This window comes from Salvelinus alpinus, chromosome 12, assembly GCF_045679555.1.
Source record: "Salvelinus alpinus chromosome 12, SLU_Salpinus.1, whole genome shotgun sequence".
NCBI classification, from domain to species: Eukaryota; Metazoa; Chordata; class Actinopteri; order Salmoniformes; family Salmonidae; genus Salvelinus; species Salvelinus alpinus.
Genome location: NC_092097.1, coordinates 51,780,665 through 51,806,920, shown reverse-complemented (window position 1 = coordinate 51,806,920; position 26,256 = coordinate 51,780,665). Strand labels below are relative to the sequence as shown.

General features: G+C 44.5%; 1 protein-coding gene across 2 annotated transcripts; it reads right to left on the bottom strand.

Moving 5' to 3' along the window:
- Window positions 1–1,067: 1,067 nt before the first annotated feature.
- Window positions 1,068–14,465, bottom strand: LOC139536330 (biogenesis of lysosome-related organelles complex 1 subunit 1). 2 transcript variants are annotated; one of them, XM_071336781.1, is made up of 4 exons: window positions 14,285–14,464; window positions 10,442–10,514; window positions 9,383–9,515; window positions 1,068–3,288 (listed from the first exon to the last, which is right to left on the bottom strand). In XM_071336781.1, exons 1-4 carry the CDS (start codon window positions 14,343–14,345, stop codon window positions 3,178–3,180), a joined length of 378 nt encoding a protein of 125 aa, XP_071192882.1. In that variant the 5' UTR covers window positions 14,346–14,464; the 3' UTR covers window positions 1,068–3,177. The 2 variants fall into 2 exon arrangements, with proteins under 2 accessions (XP_071192882.1, XP_071192881.1); XM_071336780.1 differs by having other exon boundaries at window positions 2,921–3,288; window positions 14,270–14,465.
- Window positions 14,466–26,256: the final 11,791 nt, after the last annotated feature.

Sequence of the window (26,256 nt, the reverse complement as noted above, 5' to 3'; positions counted from 1 at the left end):
TTAGAAATGAACATTCAATTCTCTGGCAACAGCTCTGGTGGACATTCCTGCAGCTAGCATGCCAATTGCACGCTCCCTGAAATTTTAGACATCTGTGGCATTGTGTTGCGTGACAAAACTGGTAAAAGTTAGTTGGGGTCATCACCTAAGGTTGAGATTCTTGTTGTATTTTAGATTAATTTGTGCATTGCAACAACACAAATGTCATGTTGTCAGAAGTTATGAAAGAGAGTGGTTACCAAACAAGAATGGGATTGAGCTCCAATGCCTTGTGACGCAACATTACGTTCTTTTACTTTGTTCTGTAGCTGGATTAACTGGTATCTTTCTATCATTGCTTTACTTTGTTCTGTAGCTGGATTAACTGGTATCTTTTTAATCATTGCTTTACTTTGTTCTGTAGCCGGATTAACTGGTATCTTTCTATCATTGCTTTACTTTGTTCTGTAGCTGGATTAACTGGTATCTTTCTATCATTGCTTTACTTTGTTCTGTAGCTGGATTAACTGGTATCTTTCTATCATTACTTTACTTTGTTCTGTAGCTGGATTAACTGGTATCTTTCTATCATTGCTTTACTTTGTTCTGTAGCTGGATTAACTGGTATCTTTCTATCATTGCTTTACTTTGTTCTGTAGCTGGATTAACTGGTATCTTTCTATCATTGCTTTACTTTGTTCTGTAGCTGGATTAACTGGTATCTTTCTATCATTGCTTTACTTTGTTCTGTAGCTGGATTAATTGGATTACACAGCCCAACAATAATACAAATGTCAGAGTTTGTCCGCCACTTGATGTCTTCATTCAAGAAAAGAGAAGCATCACAACAAAACATAAAAGTTAACAGACAAGTATTTTTCCACTTGTGGACAAGACATATAGCCTAGTCCCCCAGATCTGTTTGTGGATTTACCGACTCCGTTGCCGTCAATGTGTTTAGACATGACAATGAGTTGGCATGATAGCGTAAACAGACAAACTCAGGCTACAAGACATACAGTAGATGAGAATTATTAACTGAAGAGGAACATACATGATCCAAAAGGTTTTCAAGGAGCAATAGACTGTTGAGATGTTACCGTCGCATTTATTACACAGGTAGAGGTAGCTAGCCTTGCTAACCCAGACTGATATGAATGAGTACGGTCATGTGCACATAGTCCAATTAATATAATAATTTGATTTCAAATGTTCACAAGAAGACGATTTCCCCCCCCCAAAATCCTGTTTCCATGGACACATCTGAAACCAGGCTTCCTGATGGGACTTTGATCAATGCAGACAATCACCAATCAAAATAAACGTTCTCCCACAGCAACCATGTTATTTTTGGGGAGCCTATCTGAGTCGGAGTTCGGACCTATAAAGTTTGTATGTGAAAACTATTTCTAAGATGCATACTTTAAAAAAAACGAACGTCACTTGTATATTCAAAGGAAATGTGTGCTGCTGCTTCTGGCACATGTGCAGGTCAAACACACCGCTGGAACTCTGATTAAGATTCTTAATCATTTGAAAGATTGCGCAGAAAAGCAGATGTTTAAAATCGGCATATGCTTACTTCGATTATGACCGTATGCCGATTAAGATAAGCAGAGTAAGGAGTAAATGACTATTGCATGATCTGCCTACTGCCACAATCCATTTAACATTGGGTTAATAGTGTGCATGTAAACTTACTCAACGATGAATATTCATTCATGAATTCTGCAACAACCAGGGTAGGTAGTTTTAGTCAGACAGGGAGAAGGCAGTTACTAGGCAGTCTCTTTCTAAACAGGAGACTGGCTCTTGTAATTACATGCCAATAAGTCCAATTTACCCACGCTACTTTTACACAAACGGGCCTCTTTTGTTCCACTCTTACAGGCTGACTACACCGCTCACGTCGCGTGCGCGAGTGTTGCAAAATACATTTTGAAATCTATATTATTCAATTATTTCACCTACGCGTCTGTTGCCAAGGGCTAAAATAGAAGTCAGTTCTATTTCTGAAGCAGATCGCGCTGCAAGTCCTGCCTCTTCCATCTGCTCATTGGTTTATAGAAGCAGGTACCCACGTGCCATCTCCTCGTTGGTTATACCCACGTGGGTGACTGAAAGACGAACGAGGCCAGTGGCGGTGCACCTAATTTATGAAAGTTGCCAATCGCAATATAAAGTCAAGAGAAGAAAAAGCCTGGAAGGAGGAGAGATGACTAGAAACAATTCCGTTAACCATTTAATGTGTGGATTAATTGGTGGAGTAGAGGACCTTGTGCATTTCAGGTAAAATAACAACTCAATGATTAGAAACCCAGGACAAATTAACTAGCAACAGCAAGCTAGCTAAATAGGACAAATTAGCTAGCAAGTGCAAGCTAGCTAGCTAAATTGCCATAAATGTTTAATGCTTTTTGACCTGTCCCCAAATTAATATAATTGGTTCAGAGTTTGTTTTGATATTTTAACCTGCGTGTCGTGATCGCGTTTGGTGTGGGGGGACAAAATACATTATGCACAATGGCACACGCACGCAGCCGGTTTGGGTTCCGTGTCAGCTAGCTGTCCTGTTCATCCTCCATGGGAATAGGGAAATGGAATACATTTACAGAGACTAGCACCGCAATCGGAACTATTCATCTTCGCAGGAGAAGATCGTAAAAAATGGATTCGTTAGATATGCTTTGTCTTGTTCTCCCACACTGATCAACTCACTGGCGAAATAATGTTTGTGTGAACGGCTAAATCATTATTATTAGGAGTGTTGCTAAATTCACATGGACCATTAGGTTATGAGAGGTGAGTTATGTGAGGTTATGGCCCATTATTACACATAGTAGGACAGTTAGATATTTCCACCACAAAGTTATTATATGTGGTATAGACCTTAAACAATTCAAGTGTTGTTAACAAAACAACATTGCCGATGGGACTTAGATGCTCTGATCAATAAGGTTTATTTGTCCATAGACATACCTACTGTAACGCAATGTGTCACTCATGAACACTGGACAGAGCCTTAAAGCTGTAGTCATGTCTGAACCCACGTATCGTCCTTTGAGATAGATGGCTTATCGGGATTTTGGGTCCAGAATTGTGGTATCCGCTGTGAATCCACCCCCTCTTTCACAGTGAGAGTGTTCAGCTACCAATGCTAGCAGCAGTCCACCAGTTCTGGGTTTAGGTTCAGAGTGTCTATGAAGAGGCTGATGTGAGCTGTCCCTTGTGCACGTACTCCAGAGCTGTGGCGATGGTTCTCATATCCATCTCAATACTGCGAGCCCAGTTCTCCACATCACCGATTTCCTGGTCAAGAGAAAGATAAAAGGTTAGGAGTCAATGCTAAAGATACAATGGGAAGGGTTAGAACTAAAACATGAATAAGTAGCCTGCACAGATAATAACTAAAACAGTTATGCATTTGTAATCTCTGGTAATGACCAGGGTCCGGTTTCTCAAACGTATCTTAAGGCTAAGTTAATCTTAGAACCATAGGATCAAATAGAATCTAATTTGATTCATCACGTGCTTCGTAAACAACAGGTGTTGTCATTTAAGGCTCTAGATAGCAGGAAACAGCAGTTACAAAAACACTAAAATCCCAGAGTCCCCCACATGGATCGAACAATATTTGCACATTATTCTTTCTAAAATTCTTGAAGTTCTGTCAAGTTGGTTGTTGATCATAGCTAGACAGCCATTTTCAAGTCTTACCATAGATTTTCAAGCCAATTTAAGTCAAAACTGTAACTAGGCCACTCGGGAACATTCAATGTCTTCTTGGTAAGCAACTTCAGTGTAGATTTGGCCTTGTGTTTTAGGTAATTGTCCTGCTGAAAGGTGAATGTGTCTCCCAGTGTCTGTTGGAAAGCAGACAACCAATTTTCTCTAGGAACTTTCCAGTGCTTAGCTCTATTCCGTTTCTTTTTATCCCCCCAAGTATCTTTACATTTTGAGTACGTTTTCCACCACTGGTATAGAGGTCCTGGATGGCAGGAAGCTTGGCCCCAGTGATGTACTGGGCTGTACGCACTACCCTCTGTAGCGTCTTACGGTCGGATGCCGAGCAGTTGCCATACCAGGCGGTGATGCAACCGGTCAGGATGCTCTCGATGGTGCAGCTGTAGAACCATTGAGGATCTGGGGACCCATGCCAAATCTTTTCAGTCTTCTGAGGGGTAAAAAGGTGTTGTGGTGCCCTCTTCACGACTGTCTTGAAGTGTTTGGACCAAGATGGTTTGTTGGTGATGTGGACACCAAGGAACTTGAAACGCACGACCGGCTCCACTAAAGCCATGTCGATGTGAATGGGGGCGTGTTCAGCCCTCCTTTTCCTGTAGTCCACGATCAGCTCCTTTGTCTTTAATTATGTTGGAGGGAGAGGTTGTTGTCCTGGCACCACACTGCCAGGTCTCTGACCTTCCTATAGGCCGTCTTATCGTTGTCGGTGATCAGGCCTACCACTGTTGTGTCGTCAGCAAACGACTGGTGGTGGTGGTGTTGGAGTGGTGCTTGGCCACGCAGTCGTAGGTGAACAGGGAGTACAGGAAGGGACTAAGCAGAGGTGTTGTTGCATACCCTTAGTACCTGGAGGCAGCCCGTCAGGAAGTCCAGGATCCAGTTGCAGAGGGAGGTGTTTAGTCCCTGGGTCCTTAGATTAGTGATGAGCTTTGTGGGCACTATGGTGTTGAACACTGAGCTGTAGTCAAAGAACAGCATTCTCACATAGGTGTTCCTTTTGTCCAGGTGGGTTAGGACATTGTGGAGTGCAATAGAGATTGCATCATCTGTGGATCTGTTGGGGCGGTATGCGAATTGGAATGGTCTAGGGTTTCCGGGATGATGGTGTTGATGTGAGCCATGACCAGCCTTTCAAAGTACTTCATGGCTACCGACGTGAGTGCTACGGGGCAGTAGTCATTTAGGCAGGTTACCTTCGCTTTCTTGGGCACAGGGACTATGGTGGTCTGCTTAAAACATGTAGGTATTACATACTCTGTCAGGGAGAGGTTGAAAATATCAGTGAAGACACTTGCTAGTTGGTCTGCGCATGCTCTAACTACACGTCCTGGTAATCCTTGTGAATGTTGACCTGTTTAAAAGGTCTTGCTCATATCGGCTACGGAGAGAGTGATCATAGTCGTCCAGAACAGCTAGTGCTCTCATGCATGCTTCAGTGTTGCTTGCCTTGAAGCAAGCATGAAAGGCATATAGCCCGTCTGAGGGCATAGCGTGATTTCTTATAAGCGTCCGGATTACTGTCCAGTTCCCTGAAAGCAGCAGGTCTAGCCTTTAGCGCTGTGCAGATGTTGCCTGTAATCCATGGCTTCTGGTTGGGATATGAACGTGGGGACGACTGGTCAATGCACTTATTGATGAAGCCGGTAACTATGGTGGTATACTCCTGAATCCCGGAACATATTCCAGTCTGTGCTAGCAAAACAGTACTGTAGCGCAGCATCTGCGTCATCTGACCACTTCCGTATTGAGCGAGTCACTGGTACTTCCTGCTTTAGTTTTTGCTTGTAAGCAGGAATCAGGAGGATAGAATTATGGTCAGATTTGCCAAATGGAGAGCGAGGTAGAGCTTTGTATGCGTCTCTGTGTGTGGAGTAAAGGTGGTCTAGAGTTTTTTCCCCCCTCTGGTTGCACATGTAACATGCTGGTAGAAATGAGATAAAACGGATTTAAGTTTCCCTGCATGAAAGTCCCCGGCCACTAGGAGCGGCGCTTCTGGAAAAGCATTTTCAAGTTTGCTTATGGCCTTAAAACAGCTCGTTGAGTGTGGTCTTAGTGCCAGCATCAGTTTGTTGTGGTAAATAGACAGCTCCGAAAAAATATAGATGAAAAGTTTCTTGGTAGATAGTGTGGTCTACAGCTTATCATGAGGTACTCTACCTCAGGCAAGCAATACCTTGAGACTTCCTCAATATTAGACATTGCGCACCAGCTGTTATTGACAAATAGACACACACCAGTTTGAGGTGAGTAATCGCTGTTCTGATAACCAAAAGCTCTTTTCAGTCATAAGAGACAAAATAAGTTAAACAATGCAAAAAATAAAAAACACTAAATAGCACAATTGGTCAAGAGCTCGTAAAACGGCAGCCATCCTGTGTTTGAAATTCACTGAGGGACATTACAGATAATTGTATGTGTGGGGTATAGAGATTAGGTAGTCATTCAAAAATGATGTTAAACACTATTATTGCACACAGAGTCCATGCAACTTATTATGTGGCTTGTTAAACAATTTTTTATGCTCGCCAGAACAAAGGGGTTGAATACTTATTGACTAAAGACATTTCAGCATTTTTTATTAATTTGTAAAAATGTTGAAAAACATAATTCCACTGTGACATTCTGGGGTATTGTGTAGGGCAGTGATGATTATAAAAATAATAATACTTTTCCAATTATTATTATTATTATTATTTTTTTTTATCCATTTTAAATTCAGGCTATAACACAACAAAATGTGGAAAAAGTCAAGGGGTGTAAATACTTGTACAGTGCCTTCGGAAAGTATTGCTTTGGTTACGTTACAGCCTTATTCTAAAATGCATTAAATTCATTTATTTTTCCTCAATCTACACACAATACCACAATAATAACAAATCAAAAACAGGTTAAAATGTTTTGCAAATGTATTATGTAAACTGAAACATCACATTTACGTAGGTTCTCAGACCCTTTACTCAGTGTTTTGTTGAAGACACTTTGGAAGCGATTATATATTCAAGTCTTCTTGGGTATGACACTACAAGCTTGGCACACCTGTATTTGGGGGGGGGGGGGGGTTCTCCCATTGTTCTCTGCAGGTCCTCTCAAGCTCTGTCATGTTGGATAGGAAGCGTCGCTGCACAGCTATTTTCAGGTCTCTCCAGAGATGTTCGATCGGGTTCAAGTCCGGCCTCTGGCTGGGCCACTCAAAGACTTGTCCCGAAGCCACTCCATGTTGTCTTGGCTGTGTGCTTAGAGTCGTTGTCCTCTTGGAAGGTGAACCGTCACCCCAGTCTGAGATCCTGAGAGCTCTGGAGCAGGTTTTTAATCAAGGATCTCTCTGTACTTTGCTCCTTTGATCTTTCCCTCGATCCAGACTAGTCTCCCAGTCCCTGCAGATGAAAAACATCCCCACAGCATGATGCTGCCACCACCATGCTTCACCGTAGGGATGGTGCCAGGGTTCCTCCAGACGTGACACTTGGCATTCAGGCCAAAGAGTTCAATCTTGGTTTCATCAGATCAGAGAATCTTGTTTCTCATGGTCTGAGAGAGGGCCTGATTGGTGGAGTGCTGCAGAGATGGTTGTCCTTCTGGAAGGTTCTCCCATCTCCACAGAGGAACTCTGTCAGAGTGACCATCTGATTCTTGGTAACCTCCCTGACCAAGGCCCTTCTCCCCGATTGCTCAGTTTGGCTTGGCGGCCAGCTCTAGGAAGAGTCTTGGTGGTTCCAAACTTCTTCCATTTAAGAATGATAGAAGCCACTGTGTTCTTGGGGACCTTCAATGCTGCAGAAATGTTTTGGTACCCTTCCCCAGATCTGTGCCTCGCCACAATCCTGACTCTACGGACAATTCCTTCGACCTCATGGCTTGGTTTTTGCTCAGACATGCACTGTCAACTATGGGACCTCATCTAGACAGGTGTGTGCCTTTCCAAATCATGTCCAATCAATTTAATTTACCACAGGTGGACTCCAATCAAGAAACATCTCAAGGATGATCAATGGAAACAAGATGCACCTGAGCTCAAGTTCCAGTTTCATAGCAAAGGGTCTGAACACTTATGTAAATAAGGTTTCTGTTATTTATTTTGAATATATTTGCGAAAATTTCTAAAAACCTGTTTTCGCTTTGTCATTATAGGGTATTGTGTGTAGATTGAGGACATTTTTTTATTTAATACATTTTAGAATAAGGCTGTAATGTAACAAAATGTGGAAAATGGTAATGGCAAATGGTCATGACAATTTCCTGCCACAAGGGGGTGGTACTGTCAACTTTATGAATGAGCACCAGACATGATGGAGGTTCATCTCATTGTCAGAATGTTCTGAAAGTCATCCTCTTGACAAAGCAAAAAATTAGCTATATGTGAGATGACTCAGAGATATTTTGACGGTAATAAAGCATCGCTCCCCCTCTCCCTGACCAAGCCAAGGTCCCTCAGGCTAGTGACACCTTCTTTTCTCAGTTTGCAGTATATGACAAGGATAATGCACCAGCTTCTCAGGACATTGTAGAAGGCCAGAGAGAGGGAATGTTGTGTTTGATGTTCGAACAAGGGTTTGGATTTCCTTCATACCTCAGTTACCTCCACTATGCTAACAAAGACACAGCACAGAGATTGTCTTACAGCTGAGAAAGAGTGGTCTTGGTAGAACAGTAGCTATCTGTGAGTCAGTTTATATCTGTGAGTCAGATGTGAGTCAGATATATATTGATGTGCTTGAGGCCTACTGTAATTGTATATTTTTTTCTTTAACCTCTTTTTTTTTGTGGTATCCAATTGTTAGTAATTACTATCTTGTCTTATCGCTACAACTCCCGTTAGGGCTCGGGAGAGACGAAGGTCGAAAGCCATGCGTCCTCCGAAACACAACCCAACCCGGAAGCCAGCCGCACCAGGAAACACTGTGTCGGAGGAAACACCGTGCACCTGACAACCTTGGTTAGCGCGCACTGCGCCCGGCCCGCCACAGGTGTCACTGGTGCGCGATAGGACAAGGATATCCCTACCGGCCAAACCCTCCCTAACCCGGACGACGCTAGGCCAATTGTGCGTCGCCCCACGGACCGACAGAGCCTGGGCGCGAACCCAGATTCTCTGGTGGCACAGCTAGCGCTGCGATGCAGTGCCCTAGACCACTGCGCCACCCGGGAGGCCTATTTAACCTCTTTTTAAACAGGCAAGTCAATTTAAGAACAAATTATTATTTCCAACGACAGCCTGGTAAAAGGCCTCCTGTTGTGACGGTGGATGAAAATAAAAATATATACACACACACACACACACACACACACACACACACACACACACACACACACACACACACACACACACACACACACACACACACACACACACACACACACACACACACACACACACACACACACGACCTTGGCTAAACTGCTTTTGAACGTTAGAATGTTTCACTGGATAAATGACAGAGCTCATGATACATCAAAAAAGGAGTGGAACTGTTCAATCTAACTTCTGTCTCTAGAGATAGTAAAGATACCTTTGATTTGGTTGCAGAAAGAAAATACCCCATACCACTTCTCCTGGCATCTTTAAAAACACTCAAACATGTTGTCTGCCACCACTCACCAAAAGACTTAGAGATGTTGGTTCCTAATCTAAGACCATATAGGGTTGACTGTGTGTGTGTACCTTCAGGGCCTGGTTGAAGCCTTCCACCATACTAATCCACTGGCCAGTCTGCTTGGAGAACTGGCCGGCCTGCACCTGTAACGTCTTCACCTCATGGTCCAGCTTCCTCTGGTTCACATACGCCTTGGCCACCCTGGAATTAAACACGCAGTAACTGGAAGATGAGTAGGGCTATAACACGTATAGCACATGTTAAAAACAATGTTACTTACAATAAGACGTTATAACACAATATAGATGTGTATAACAACGGTATCAGTCACAAGAGTTCGGAGATGATCAGAAAATGAATGCAAAGTTTGGCACAAGAATGGAAGCTAACTAAGTTCCATTATTCAATAGGAGGTTGATCTGATTACATCTTATGGGCAAAGGCATTCTATTTGATATTGGAAACTGAAGGGAAAGTAGACTGACAGTTCGTGAAAAAGTGAAAAATGATGTCCGTAATAAACTCCTTGACGTTAAATCTCAAAGAGAGAGAAAAGTTGCTACACTTGACTTTCTCCTCTTTTTGTTAACGGTAATATAATGTAGCGGCACAACAACGATGGTCACGTCTAACTGTGGCTCACTAAGATGCTTTTCTTGGGTTTGGCCTTTATGTAGCTGTCATAACGATTCTATATTACCAGTGTACATTCTGCTGTGGAGTCACATGCCATCATTGGTTAACACAGTGATTGAAGGCTAAGCACACAAACAAGGGGTAGTTTCTCCAACACAGATTATGCCTAGGCCTGTAAAAACACAACTCACTTGAGAATCTCCATTAAAAATGCTTTTTAGTCCAGGATGAAGTTTAATCTGTGTCTGGGACAGTGCCCCCACAAGGTTCAATTTGCAGGCATTCTTCAAATATAACATGCTATAATAAGCCAAGGCTACTCAAACAGAAGATGGTAGCTAAACATTTTCAATGCAGGTTACAACAAATGTCTAATATGTCACGTGTCAAGCCATTTGAGCTGAATTGGCTGAGTTGAACAGCTGAAGGACTTGAACCAATAGGACATGGGTCACATAAAACAGGTAAGTTACAAACAGGGCATTACATACCCCACATTAAGGTGGTCCACCAAGGCTTCTGTTAGACAGGTGGCAGCAGTAATTGCCTCTCGTCTACGTCCCTCTGTGCAGGGAAAAAGAAAACAGCTGTCATGTCATGGGTGAATGGAATTTGCCTCCGCTGGAGATGGCAGCATGGGCAGCTAGCCGGTTAGCCATCAGGTCAAGAAGAAGCAAGAAGCTAGCTAGCTGATTTCTGAGGCTACTTAGTTATGCGCTAGCTAGCTTTGGTCCAGGGCATCTGTGTGAGTTCCTCTACTAACACAGAACTAGATACAATTTGTTGTTGTCGTTGCATGATGGGACCATAGTTAACTTTTACTGCCTCAGAAACCCGGATCCGGGAGCACCCCCCACCCCCCACACACTGATTAGCATAGATAGCATAGCTTCAGAAGTAGATAGTAGCATCTAAATATCATTAAATCACAAGTCCAAGACACCAGATGAAAGATACAGATCTTGTGAATAAAGCCACCATTTCAGATTTTTAAAATGTTTTACAGGGAAGACAAAATATGTAAATCTATTAGCTAAACACGTTAGCAAAATACACCACTATTCTAACTCCATCAGTTTCTTACTCCTTCAGGTGCTATCACCAATTCGGCTCAACTAAGATATTGATAGCCAATAACCTATAAAAAAAACCATCAGATGACAGTCTGATAACATATTCATGGTATAGGATAGTTTTTGTTAGAAAAAAGTGCATATTTCAGGTAGAAATCACAGTTTACAATTGCACCGACCATCACAAATCCACTAGAATTACTAGATAGAGCAACGTGTATGACCAATTTACTCATCATAAAACATTTCATAAAAATAGACAAAGCATAGCAATGGAAAGACCCAGTTCTTGTGATTTCAGACCATATTTCAGATTTTCTAAGCGTTTTTCAGCGAAAACACAATAAATCGATAAGTTAGCATACTACATGTTCCAACGTTACCAGAGCATCGATTCCAGCCAAAGAGCGCTATAACGTAACCACCGCCAAAAGATATTAATTTTTTCACTAACCTTCTCAGAATTCTTCCGATGACACTCCTGTAACATCATTTTACAACATACATATACAGTTTGTTCGAAAAGGTGCATATTTAGCCATACAAAACCGTGGTTACACAATGAAAATACTAGGAAATCAAGCCTCAATATGTCTGACGTCATCTATCAGAGTGATCTAGTTTAATTAAAAGCTAATCATATACTTGACTAAAAAATACAGGGTTGACAGGAATCGAAAGACAAATTAGTTCTTAATGCAACCGCTGATTTACATTTTTAAAATTATCCTTACTTTTCAATACAGGGTTGGCCAAGTGAAGCTATACCAAACAAAATGGCGATGTATGCGTTTAAAATATTTCGACAGAAACACGGTTTATCATATTAAATATTGCTTACTTTGAGCTGATCTTCCATCATATTCTTGGGCAATGTATCCTTTCTATGTTATAAACGTCTTTTGGTCGATAGATGTCCTCTGTCCTTCGAAATGTCCATCACCAACGACCGACACCCTAAAGCGTGTCCAAACTTTCAGAGTGCACGACAAAGAAATTCCTCAAAATCGCACTAAACGGATATAAATTGATATAAAACGGTTAAAATTCACTACATTATGATGTTTTTAACAACTATAACGACTGAAAACATGACCGGAGAAATACTGCTGGTTAGAAAACGATTTGGAACGAGGCAGGTCCGATGGCCTTCACGCTTGAGGCGCACGTTGAGAAAGAGGGGTCTCTGTACATTTTTGTCATTTATAATGGCTGTGAACGTCCCATAGACTTCATTGAAAACGTGATGACGTACAGACACCCAGAGGAAGACGTAGGTAGTGTCGGTTTCTTCATAGCATTCACTGTGGCCTTATAAACAGACCCCAGATCAGAGGTAAAAATTTCTGAAATCTGAACCCTGTCATGAAAAGTGCTGTAGAAATTGTTCTGTACCACTCAGAGACAAAATTTCAACTCCTATAGAAACTATAGACTGTTTTCTATCCAATAATAACAATAATATGCATATTGTACGATCAAGAATTGAGTACGAGGCAGTTTAATTTGGAAATGTAAAAAAAAAAATAATGCTAACAGCTCCCCCTATTGACAAAAGGTTTTAAGGGCCGTCCACACCAAAGATGATAACTGATTTATTGTTATAATCTAATTCAACAGTTAACAGGTGCATTCATACTACAACGATAACTACAAAAATAGTGGAGAACGAGAGCCATCGTTTTGGATCACTTTCAGAGTGATTTTTTCCCCCTGTCCCTCCAATGAAATCAAAAACACGTTCGATTGAAGTGTTCTTAGTTCTAGGTGTGCGAGGCTGCTTGGAGAGGAGAGAGGAGCGCACAGTAAACTTGCCTGGGCAACTAGACATGTGAGCATATTGTTGGCAACATTAATTCTAGGACATTTTGGGAGAATTATAATCCACAACAAACAGCACATATTTACCAATAGTATCTGTTAACGCTGATAACATCCTGACAAAATACACACTGACTGGTTGCTAATGTGCCTTTCTGGACCTTGTAAACTGTCTAGAAAATACAAATTACTGACCCAAATGGTTGCCGATCAGATTTTTATTATTTGGGAATGAAACATGCATTCAGAACACAGGGTTATTGAAATGACATTCACTGCAAAAAATATATGCATTATTACATTGTGTTGTTATAGCCTAGGTATGAACATTTGGTAACAGTTGTAAATGAGAATTTGTCCTCAACTAGACTACCTGGTTAAATAAAGGTGAAAGAAAAAAAGAAAAATGTTCTTGTCCTTAAAAAGCTTAATAAATTGGGGAGATTTGAGCCCCATATGAACTGAGAGCGCAGCCTGGGGAGCCTACGCAGTGTAGCCTATCCTAGGCTGCCTGTCATCTCATAATGCGCTTTTTTAAATGATCTTTTTATCTTTCACTGTGGAAATTCATGGGTAGGCCTATAGCCTATTCACTGCAGTATTATGCCTAATGTTTAGCTAATGAATGATGTGTTGCATATATGTTTCTAACTTTGGTTACAGCAGGCTTCTCTTTGAGCAACTATGCACCTGGCCTCTCCGCTGCCTCTCAACTACAGCTAACCTATTCAGGGAATATATACCCCCAAGTATAATGGATGTATATTATAATCTAGTTGGGGGGGGGGGGGGTAATGCAGCATATTGGATACCCAACTGCCGTTAAAACCCAAAGATTTGTGTGTATTGTTGTGAATTGTTAGATACTACTGCACTGTTGGAGCTAGGAACACAATCATTTCACTACACCTGCAATAACATCTAAATATGTATATGTGACCAATAAAATTTGATTTGGAAGGAGGAAAAAGTCACTATGACAACTAACACACCCGGAAGCACTGAATGGTCTGTGTTACCACCTTATTCATAGGCCTACAGCGAGCAATAGGAGGTTTTGATAAGTTGATTGACAGTACTGTATAACAATACACTCTCCTCTAGTGTGGATGCTCGCCAACGTTTCATAGTTATGTATAATATATCTTTGTAGTTAGTTATCGACCTTGGTGTGAACGGTCATTTACTAGTTAAAATAAGCTAGTTATACATGCAGTTAGTCACGAAATTCACAATACTTGTCCCATCTCATGCATTTCCAACCGTTGTCTGCCTTTGTGTCAGTCTAGGTTCAGGAACACAAGTAACTTAACTAGAACAAGCTCAACGTTGCTGCTCGCAAATTAGCTAGCTAGCTATATTTAGTAGTATTGTTTTAGCATAACTATCGCTAGCTAATCAGACAACTTCAGTTTCGCACAATACCTTCTTTCCTCTCACCTTGAAGTTCTTTTCGTTCGTTCTGCTTGGATTGGTGCTCCTTTAATAAACGAGAAAGCATTTTTACTTTGTTGTTCGTTCAGTTGAACGTTTTAATCAGAGATATTTTAATTTAGCAAGCTATCAGAACTCAAAGCTGTTGTCACGAGACCACCAAATGCGGAAGAGACTTGTACCACGTGATCTTCTTCGTCTTCTTCTTTTTAAAACGTAACCTATGATTTTACTAGGCAAGTCAGTTAAAGAACAAATTCTTATTTATTTACAATGACGGCCTACACCAGCCAAACCCGGCCAATTGTGCACCGCCCTATGGGACTCCCAATCACAGCCGGATGTGAAACAGCCTGGATTTGAACCAGGGACTCTAGTGGCACCTCTTGCACTGAGATGCAGTGCCTTAGACAGCTACACCACTCAGGAGCCTAAATGAGTTTTAACGGAGGTTGGCATCCAATAAATGTTGCATTACCGCCACATACTAGGCTGCAGTATACAATAAAAAATAATAAAAAATACAACAAATACCCAACCATCTAACACTACACTCACAACATACCATACTCCACTATTTCAATCTATTTAGTCCTACTTCAGGCCAACAGCCTGAAAAGATGGGACACCACTGCTTAACACACCCTGTAACTCTTCTGAAGTCTCACACACTCAAATACCTCTCTGCAGCTGCCACCACAACCTCTATTTTTTGGCGACTTATGTTCCATCCCTGCAGTACAGTTGATAACCATTACTATATATGCAAAAAATACAATCTTACTGAAACATATATCACTTGTTGGTTTATCCCTGGACAGTTTTATCTCAATCTCTTCATTCAAAGACTCAATCATGGACGCTTTTACTGACAGTTGTGGCTGCTTTGTATGATGTATTGTTGTCTCTACCTTCTTGACCTTTGTGCTGTTGACTGTGCCCAATAATGTTTGTACCGCTAGTACACTCAAATGAAAGGATACCGTTCGTTCACAGTATACTAAAATGAACTAATAGTATATAGTAGGTAGTATATACTCATTAAGTATGTGGTATACAGTTTGTTAGTATGAGTATTTGAACACAGCTATAGTGAATTTTACACACATTTATTGTATGTGTTTAAGTATGTGTTTGGTTTAGGCTTACCTTGGTGTGACATTTTGATAACCATGTAATTATCTCTCGGACAAGGTCAGTTTTATCAATATATTTGCCTCAATTTACTCAAAAACTGTGAAATAATTAACAACAGAAAAGGCCGCAGCAAGACTACAAATTTAGCAGGAAGCTGCAGCACCTCATTTCTAACTGACAACGTCATCTACCATTCACCAGCGCGATCAGAGACCTGCTCCCAATCCATGATGAATCCATGTGCTGTGTTGACATGAATGGAATAACGTGTTGAACCTCTTCAGTCCCCTTTCTCAGTGTCATCTACAGTAGCCACTGACTACACTTTAGCTAGCTAGTTCGCAGAGCAGTAGATCAAAAAATAATTCAATTGTTTGTACAGTATGTCAACTTTGGTGTTTATTTTAGACCTTATGGCATTTTTCAAGGATGAGCTTAAAAGGGGGGGAGACCACTCTCAGTCTGGCCATGTTGAGAAGTGCAGCTATAGTGAGGGGCAACTTACCAGTTTGGTCAGGGCCAGCATGAGGGATAATGTTTATCCTGTCTCAGTGAGTGTAGCTATTAAGTTAAGTTTGAGCATCTTAGCAATACAATGTGTTCTATACAGCTGTCAACTTTCTACAAGGAAAGAGCTACTTAATTAATCAAGTATATAATCATTAACCAGATTACCCCGGATACCAGACTTAGATGAGTGATAACTCAGTTCTAGAATGTTGTCATTGATGAGAATGAATCAAAAAATCTATTGACATTCAGAATTGACTTTGTTAATACATCTAGCCTGTACTGTAGATGCATGACCAGAGACAAAGGCACAGTATTTATTTGGAGTGGTACATTCAGTCTTGATTTATAGGATCCTTTCCACTATATGATATGTCAAGTGATAAAATCCCAAGTTATCAATTATAAGTTTATGGAAAAACTGCACTTGTCCTCATGAAAATGACAGTATATTCATATTCTACAGCTGTAATGTTATCAATCAAATTAAACTTTATTTATATAGCACATTTCTTACAAACAAATGCATTTCAAGGTCTTCAAAGTCATGCATTGAAAGGCATGTGTCACTTAACCTCCTTCCTGTTGGCAGGTCTCTATAGGTGACCACTTCCTGTTGGCAGGTCTCTATAGGTGACCACTTCCTGTTGGCAGGTCTCTATAGGTGACCACTTCCTTTTGGCAGGTCTCTATGGGTGACCACTTCCTGTTGGCAGGTCTCTATAGGTGACCACTTCCTGTTGGCAGGTCTCTATAGGTGACCACTTCCTGTTGGCAGGTCTCTATAGGTGACCAGGGGATTCTCTCTGCCACATGCACATGCATGGAGCTCATCAGTGTAGCCATGCAGCCTATTTTGGCAGTTCACAATATCCGTACGGATGTGGAATGTGATTGGAGGAAGCCAGCCGTGGCCCAACCAGGTGCAGTCAATGGAGGACCTGTATTTGGCTGAAGACTACAACCCTCTATCTCCGAGGCAGGTTCAATGGAATGGCATGTCTCCTTGAACCTGAGCCAGAACAACCACTACCCTCCCTGTCATCCCTGTCTGTACCGGCATTGTTAAAAACAAGCGCACCTGGGGCACGCAGACATCCTGTCTGGCTTGGCGCTGTCGGTGGAGCAGCAGGAGGCTATACGGCAGGCAAGTTGGACAGCGCATCAAACCCAACTGGCACACTATGAGAGGGAGGTTGACGGCCAGCAATTATGGAACAGTGGTTAGGGCCAAGCGCGTTACTCCGTCGCTGCTAAAAAGGGGTCCTCCGATCAGTTGTCTGTAAAGTGGGGGATAGATAACGAAGAGGGCATCAAGGCATTTCAAATGGCTACAGGGATGGATGTGCAGGAGTCAAGGCTTTGGGTCACGGGATCTGGTGTGGTGGAGGTCAAGTGTCCCTATGTTGAATTCAAAGTATTTCTATTTCTTACCGCCTCCATGAAGACCATCATTACTGGCACCAGGTCCAAGGTCAGCTCCACATCACTGGAAGGGACAGTTGCTACTTCATTGTGTGGACTCATATTGCTCCTCGTGTGAGTACCTGTTTTCAGGGAAGACAATGGTCCAAGAATATTCCACATAGTTACACATACACACACATGCTAGGCTCCCAGAATAGGTTATATTACATACAAGTTATGCTCAAAGAAGTCAACTAAAGTAACGTAGTTAACTTTATCATGGGCACAGTGGGAAATCATATATGTAATGTTCAAAATATGGATGTGCTTTAGTCTCCACAACTGGACGTTCGCTCTCGGATCACACTGGCACAGGATGTTCATGCCCCAGATGGCTTGAGGGATGCACTGCTGTTGGCTTGCTGTTGGCCTGGAAAACAAAGAGACATTATGTTGGAAGTCCCACCCAGTTTCCTACATTAAAATGATGGCAGCCAGAGAGGATTAGGCGAAGCGAGAGGGATAACTCAGAGAGGGGTAACTCAGAGAGGGGTAACTCAGAGAGGGGTAACTCAGAGAGGGATAACTCAGAGAGGGGTAACTCAGAGAGGGGTAACTCAGAGAGGGGTAATTCAGAGAGGGGTAACGCAGAGAGGGATAACTCAGAGAGGGGTAACTCAGAGAGGGGTAACTCAGAGAGGGGTAACTCAGAGAGGGATAACTCAGAGAGGGGTAACTCAGAGAGGGGTAACTCAGAGAGGGGTAACTCAGAGAGGGGTAACTCAGAGAGGGATAACTCAGAGAGGGGTAACTCAGAGAGGGGTAACTCAGAGAGGGGTAACTCAGAGAGGGGTAACTCAGAGAGGGATAACTCAGAGAGGGGTAACTCAGAGAGGGATAACTCAGAGAGGGATAACTCAGAGAGGGGTAACTCAGAGAGGGATAACTCAGAGAGGGATAACTCAGAGAGGGATAACTCAGAGAGGGATAACTCAGAGAGGGGTAACTCAGAGAGGGATAACTCAGAGAGGGATAACTCAGAGAGGGATAACTCAGAGAGGGATAACTCAGAGAGGGGTAACTCAGAGAGGGGTAACTCAGAGAGGGATAACTCAGAGAGGGATAACTCAGAGAGGGGTAACTCAGAGAGGGATAACTCAGAGAGGGATAACTCAGAGAGGGATAACTCAGAGAGGGGTAACTCAGAGAGGGGTAACTCAGAGAGGGATAACTCAGAGAGGGGTAACTCAGAGAGGGATAACTCAGAGAGGGGTAACTCAGAGAGGGGTAACTCAGAGAGGGGTAACTCAGAGAGGGATAACTCAGAGAGGGGTAACTCAGAGAGGGGTAACTCAGAGAGGGGTAGCTCAGAGAGGGATAACTCAGAGAGGGATAACTCAGAGAGGGATAGCTCAGAGAGGGATAGCTCAGAGAGGGGTAACTCAGAGAGGGGTAACTCAGAGAGGGGTAACTCAGAGAGGGATAACTCAGAGAGGGGTAACTCAGAGAGGGGTAACTCAGAGAGGGATAACTCAGAGAGGGGTAACTCAGAGAGGGGTAACTCAGAGAGGGGTAACTCAGAGAGGGATAGCTCAGAGAGGGATAACTCAGAGAGAGATAGCTCAGAGAGGGGTAACTCAGAGAGGGATAACTCAGAGAGGGATAACTCAGAGAGGGGTAACTCAGAGAGGGATAACTCAGAGAGGGGTAACTCAGAGAGGGGTAACTCAGAGAGGGATAGCTCAGAGAGGGATAACTCAGAGAGGGATAACTCAGAGAGGGGTAACTCAGAGAGGGGTAACTCAGAGAGGGATAGCTCAGAGAGGGATAGCTCAGAGAGGGATAACTCAGAGAGGGATAGCTCAGAGAGGGATAACTCAGAGAGGGATAACTCAGAGAGGGATAGCTCAGAGAGGGATAACTCAGAGAGGGATAGCTCAGAGAGGGGTAACTCAGAGAGGGATAACTCAGAGAGGGATAACTCAGAGAGGGGTAACTCAGAGAGGGATAACTCAGAGAGGGGTAACTCAGAGAGGGGTAACTCAGAGAGGGATAGCTCAGAGAGGGATAACTCAGAGAGGGATAACTCAGAGAGGGGTAACTCAGAGAGGGGTAACTCAGAGAGGGATAGCTCAGAGAGGGATAACTCAGAGAGGGATAACTCAGAGAGGGATAGCTCAGAGAGGGATAACTCAGAGAGGGATAACTCAGAGAGGGGTAACTCAGAGAGGGGTAACTCAGAGAGGGGTAACTCAGAGAGGGGTAACTCAAGAGGGATAACTCAGAGAGGGATAACTCAGAGAGGGGTAACTCAGAGAGGGGTAACTCAGAGAGGGGTAACTCAGAGAGGGATAACTCAGAGAGGGGTAACTCAGAGAGGGGATAACTCAGAGAGGGGTAACTCAGAGAGGGGTAACTCAGAGAGGGGTAACTCAGAGAGGGGTAACTCAGAGAGGGGTAACTCAGAGAGGGATAACTCAGAGAGGGGTAACTCAGAGAGGGGTAACTCAGAGAGAGGGATAACTCAGAGAGGGATAACTCAGAGAGGGGTAACTCAGAGAGGGGTAACTCAGAGAGGGGTAACTCAGAGAGGGGTAACTCAGAGAGGGGTAACTCAGAGAGGGATAACTCAGAGAGGGATAACTCAGAGAGGGATAACTCAGAGAGGGGTAACTCAGAGAGGGGTAACTCAGAGAGGGGTAACTCAGAGAGGGGTAACTCAGAGAGGGGTAACTCAGAGAGGGATAACTCAGAGAGGGATAACTCAGAGAGGGGTAACTCAGAGAGGGATAACTCAGAGAGGGATAACTCAGAGAGGGATAACTCAGAGAGGGGTAACTCAGAGAGGGATAACTCAGAGAGGGGTAACTCAGAGAGGGGTAACTCAGAGAGGGATAACTCAGAGAGGGGTAACTCAGAGAGGGGTAACTCAGAGAGGGGTAACTCAGAGAGAGAGGGATAACTCAGAGAGGGATAACTCAGAGAGGGATAACTCAGAGAGGGGTAACTCAGAGAGGGATAACTCAGAGAGGGATAACTCAGAGAGGGGTAACTCAGAGAGGGGTAACTCAGAGAGGGGTAACTCAGAGAGGGGTAACTCAGAGAGGGATAACTCAGAGAGGGATAACTCAGAGAGGGGTAACTCAGAGAGGGGTAACTCAGAGAGGGATAACTCAGAGAGGGGTAACGCAGAGAGGGGTAACTCAGAGAGGGGTAACTCAGAGAGGGGTAACTCAGAGAGGGATAGCTCAGAGAGGGGTAACTCAGAGAGGGATAACTCAGAGAGGGATAACTCAGAGAGGGGTAACTCAGAGAGGGATAACTCAGAGAGGGGTAACTCAGAGAGGGGTAACTCAGAGAGGGGTAACTCAGTGAGGGGTAACTCAGAGAGGGATAACTCAGAGAGGGGTAACTCAGAGAGGGGTAACTCAGAGAGGGGTAACTCAGAGAGGGATAGCTCAGAGAGGGATAACTCAGAGAGAGATAGCTCAGAGAGGGGTAACTCAGAGAGGGATAACTCAGAGAGGGATAACTCAGAGAGGGGTAACTCAGAGAGGGATAACTCAGAGAGGGGTAACTCAGAGAGGGGTAACTCAGAGAGGGATAGCTCAGAGAGGGATAACTCAGAGAGGGATAACTCAGAGAGGGGTAACTCAGAGAGGGGTAACTCAGAGAGGGATAGCTCAGAGAGGGATAACTCAGAGAGGGATAACTCAGAGAGGGATAGCTCAGAGAGGGATAACTCAGAGAGGGATAACTCAGAGAGGGGTAACTCAGAGAGGGGTAATTCAGAGAGGGATAGCTCAGAAAGGGATAACTCAGAGAGGGATAACTCAGAGAGGGATAGCTCAGAGAGGGATAACTCAGAGAGGGATAACTCAGAGAGGGATAACTCAGAGAGGGATAACTCAGAGAGGGGTAACTCAGAGAGGGGTAACTCAGAGAGGGGTAACTCAGAGAGGGATAACTCAGAGAGGGATAGCTCAGAGAGGGATAACTCAGAGAGGGATAACTCAGAGAGGGGTAACTCAGAGAGGGGTAACTCAGAGAGGGATAACTCAGAGAGGGGTAACTCAGAGAGGGGTAACTCAGAGAGGGGGATAACTCAGAGAGGGGTAACTCAGAGAGGGGTAACTCAGAGAGGGATAACTCAGAGAGGGGTAATTCAGAGAGGGGTAACGCAGAGAGGGATAGCTCAGAGAGGGATAACTCAGAGAGAGATAGCTCAGAGAGGGATAACTCAGAGAGGGATAACTCAGAGAGGGGTAACTCAGAGAGGGGTAACTCAGAGAGGGGTAACTCAGTGAGGGGTAACTCAGAGAGGGATAACTCAGAGAGGGGTAACTCAGAGAGGGGTAACTCAGAGAGGGGTAACTCAGAGAGGGATAACTCAGAGAGGGATAACTCAGAGAGGGGTAACTCAGAGAGGGGTAACTCAGAGAGGGATAGCTCAGAGAGGGATAACTCAGAGAGGGATAACTCAGAGAGGGATAGCTCAGAGAGGGATAACTCAGAGAGGGATAACTCAGAGAGGGATAACTCAGAGAGGGGTAACTCAGAGAGGGGTAACTCAGAGAGGGGTAACACAGAGAGGGGTAACTCAGAGAGGGATAACTCAGAGAGGGGTAACTCAGAGAGGGATAACTCAGAGAGGGGATAACTCAGAGAGGGATAACTCAGAGAGGGCCGGAGGGGTAACTCAGAGAGGGATAACTCAGAGAGGGATAACTCAGAGAGGGGTAACTCAGAGAGGGGTAACTCAGAGAGGGATAACTCAGAGAGGGATAACTCAGAGAGGGATAACTCAGAGAGGGATAACTCAGAGAGGGATAACTCAGAGAGGGGTAACTCAGAGAGGGATAACTCAGAGAGGGGTAACTCAGAGAGGGATAACTCAGAGAGGGATAACTCAGAGAGGGATAACTCAGAGAGGGGTAACTCAGAGAGGGGTAACTCAGAGAGGGGTAACTCAGAGAGGGGTAACTCAGAGAGGGGTAACTCAGAGAGGGGTAACTCAGAGAGGGATAACTCAGAGAGGGGTAACTCAGAGAGGGGTAACTCAGAGAGGGATAACTCAGAGAGGGATAACTCAGAGAGGGGTAACTCAGAGAGGGATAACTCAGAGAGGGGTAACTCAGAGAGGGATAACTCAGAGAGGGATAACTCAGAGAGGGGTAACTCAGAGAGGGATAACTCAGAGAGGGATAACTCAGAGAGGGATAACTCAGAGAGGGGTAACTCAGAGAGGGGTAACTCAGAGAGGGATAACTCAGAGAGGGATAACTCAGAGAGGGATAACTCAGAGAGGGATAACTCAGAGAGGGATAACTCAGAGAGGGATAACTCAGAGAGGGATAACTCAGAGAGGGGTAACTCAGAGAGGGGTAACTCAGAGAGGGGTAACTCAGAGAGGGATAACTCAGAGAGGGATAGCTCAGAGAGGGATAACTCAGAGAGGGATAACTCAGAGAGGGGTAACTCAGAGAGGGGTAACTCAGAGAGGGATAACTCAGAGAGGGGTAACTCAGAGAGGGGTAACTCAGAGAGGGGGATAACTCAGAGAGGGGTAACTCAGAGAGGGGTAACTCAGAGAGGGATAACTCAGAGAGGGGTAATTCAGAGAGGGGTAACGCAGAGAGGGATAGCTCAGAGAGGGATAACTCAGAGAGAGATAGCTCAGAGAGGGATAACTCAGAGAGGGATAACTCAGAGAGGGGTAACTCAGAGAGGGGTAACTCAGAGAGGGGTAACTCAGTGAGGGGTAACTCAGAGAGGGATAACTCAGAGAGGGGTAACTCAGAGAGGGGTAACTCAGAGAGGGGTAACTCAGAGAGGGATAGCTCAGAGAGGGATAACTCAGAGAGAGATAGCTCAGAGAGGGGTAACTCAGAGAGGGATAACTCAGAGAGGGATAACTCAGAGAGGGGTAACTCAGAGAGGGATAACTCAGAGAGGGGTAACTCAGAGAGGGGTAACTCAGAGAGGGATAGCTCAGAGAGGGATAACTCAGAGAGGGATAACTCAGAGAGGGGTAACTCAGAGAGGGATAGCTCAGAGAGGGATAACTCAGAGAGGGATAACTCAGAGAGGGATAACTCAGAGAGGGATAACTCAGAGAGGGATAACTCAGAGAGGGATAACTCAGAGAGGGGTAACTCAGAGAGGGGTAACTCAGAGAGGGGTAACTCAGAGAGGGATAACTCAGAGAGGGATAGCTCAGAGAGGGATAGCTCAGAGAGGGATAACTCAGAGAGGGGTAACTCAGAGAGGGGTAACTCAGAGAGGGATAACTCAGAGAGGGGTAACTCAGAGAGGGGTAACTCAGAGAGGGGTAACTCAGAGAGGGATAACTCAGAGAGGGGTAACTCAGAGAGGGGTAACTCAGAGAGGGGTAACTCAGAGAGGGGTAACTCAGAGAGGGATAACTCAGAGAGGGGTAACTCAGAGAGGGGTAACTCAGAGAGGGATAACTCAGAGAGGGATAACTCAGAGAGGGGTAACTCAGAGAGGGGTAACTCAGAGAGGGATAACTCAGAGAGGGGTAACTCAGAGGGGTAACTCAGAGAGGGATAACTCAGAGAGGGGTAACTCAGAGAGGGGTAACTCAGAGAGGGATACTGAGAGGGTAACTCAGAGAGGGGTAACTCAGAGAGGGGTAACTCAGAGAGGGATAACTCAGAGAGGGGTAACTCAGAGAGGGATAACTCAGAGAGGGATAACTCAGAGAGGGATAACTCAGAGAGGGATAACTCAGAGAGGGGTAACTCAGAGAGGGATAACTCAGAGAGGGATAACTCAGAGAGGGGTAACTCAGAGAGGGGTAACTCAGAGAGGGGGATAACTCAGAGAGGGGTAACTCAGAGAGGGATAACTCAGAGAGGGATAACTCAGAGAGGGATAACTCAGAGAGAGATAACTCAGAGAGGGATAACTCAGAGAGGGGTAATTCAGAGAGGGGTAACTCAGAGAGGGGTAACTCAGAGAGGGGTAACTCAGAGAGGGATAACTCAGAGAGGGATAACTCAGAGAGGGATAACTCAGAGAGGGGTAACTCAGAGAGGGATAACTCAGAGAGGGATAACTCAGAGAGGGGTAACTCAGAGAGGGATAACTCAGAGAGGGGTAACTCAGAGAGGGATAACTCAGAGAGGGATAACTCAGAGAGGGATAACTCAGAGAGGGATAACTCAGAGAGGGATAACTCAGAGAGGGATAACTCAGAGAGGGGTAACTCAGAGAGGGATAACTCAGAGAGGGGTAACTCAGAGAGGGGTAACTCAGAGAGGGGTAACTCAGAGAGGGGTAACTCAGAGAGGGGTAACTCAGAGAGGGATAACTCAGAGAGGGATAACTCAGAGAGGGATAACTCAGAGAGGGGTAACTCAGAGAGGGGTAACTCAGAGAGGGGTAACTCAGAGAGGGGTAACTCAGAGAGGGGTAACTCAGAGAGGGATAACTCAGAGAGGGATAACTCAGAGAGGGATAACTCAGAGAGGGATAACTCAGAGAGGGGTAACTCAGAGAGGGGTAACTCAGAGAGGGATAACTCAGAGAGGGGTAACTCGAGAGGGTAACTAGAGGGGTAACTCAGAGAGGGATAACTCAGAGAGGGGTAACTCAGAGAGGGATAACTCAGAGAGGGGTAACTCAGAGAGGGGTAACTCAGAGAGGGATAACTCAGAGAGGGGTAACTCAGAGAGGGGTAACTCAGAGAGGGATAACTCAGAGAGGGATAACTCAGAGAGGGATAACTCAGAGAGGGATAACTCAGAGAGGGGTAACTCAGAGAGGGATAACTCAGAGAGGGGTAACTCAGAGAGGGGTAACTCAGAGAGGGATAACTCAGAGAGGGGTAACTCAGAGAGGGGTAACTCAGAGAGGGATAACTCAGAGAGGGGTAACTCAGAGAGGGATAACTCAGAGAGGGATAACTCAGAGAGGGGTAACTCAGAGAGGGGTAACTCAGAGAGGGATAGCTCAGAGAGGGATAACTCAGAGAGGGGTAACTCAGAGAGGGATAACTCAGAGAGGGATAACTCAGAGAGGGGTAACTCAGAGAGGGGTAGCTCAGAGAGGGATAACTCAGAGAGGGGTAACTCAGAGAGGGATAACTCAGAGAGGGGTAACTCAGAGAGGGGTAGCTCAGAGAGGGATAGCTCAGAGAGGGATAACTCAGAGAGGGGTAACTCAGAGAGGGGTAACTCAGAGAGGGGTAACTCAGAGAGGGATAACTCAGAGAGGGATAGCTCAGAGAGGGATAACTCAGAGAGGGATAACTCAGAGAGGGGTAACTCAGAGAGGGGTAACTCAGAGAGGGATAACTCAGAGAGGGGTAACTCAGAGAGGGGTAACTCAGAGAGGGGGATAACTCAGAGAGGGGTAACTCAGAGAGGGGTAACTCAGAGAGGGATAACTCAGAGAGGGATAACTCAGAGAGGGATAACTCAGAGAGGGATAACTCAGAGAGAGATAGCTCAGAGAGGGATAACTCAGAGAGGGATAACTCAGAGAGGGGTAACTCAGAGAGGGGTAACTCAGAGAGGGGTAACTCAGTGAGGGGTAACTCAGAGAGGGATAACTCAGAGAGGGGTAACTCAGAGAGGGGTAACTCAGAGAGGGGTAACTCAGAGAGGGGTAACTCAGAGAGGGGTAACTCAGAGAGGGATAACTCAGAGAGGGGTAACTCAGAGAGGGGTAACTCAGAGAGGGATAACTCAGAGAGGGGTAACTCAGAGAGGGGTAACTCAGAGAGGGGTAACTCAGAGAGGGATAACTCAGAGAGGGGTAACTCAGAGAGGGGTAACTCAGAGAGGGATAACTCAGAGAGGGATAACTCAGAGAGGGATAACTCAGAGAGGGGTAACTCAGAGAGGGGTAACTCAGAGAGGGATAACTCAGAGAGGGGTAACTCAGAGAGGGATAAC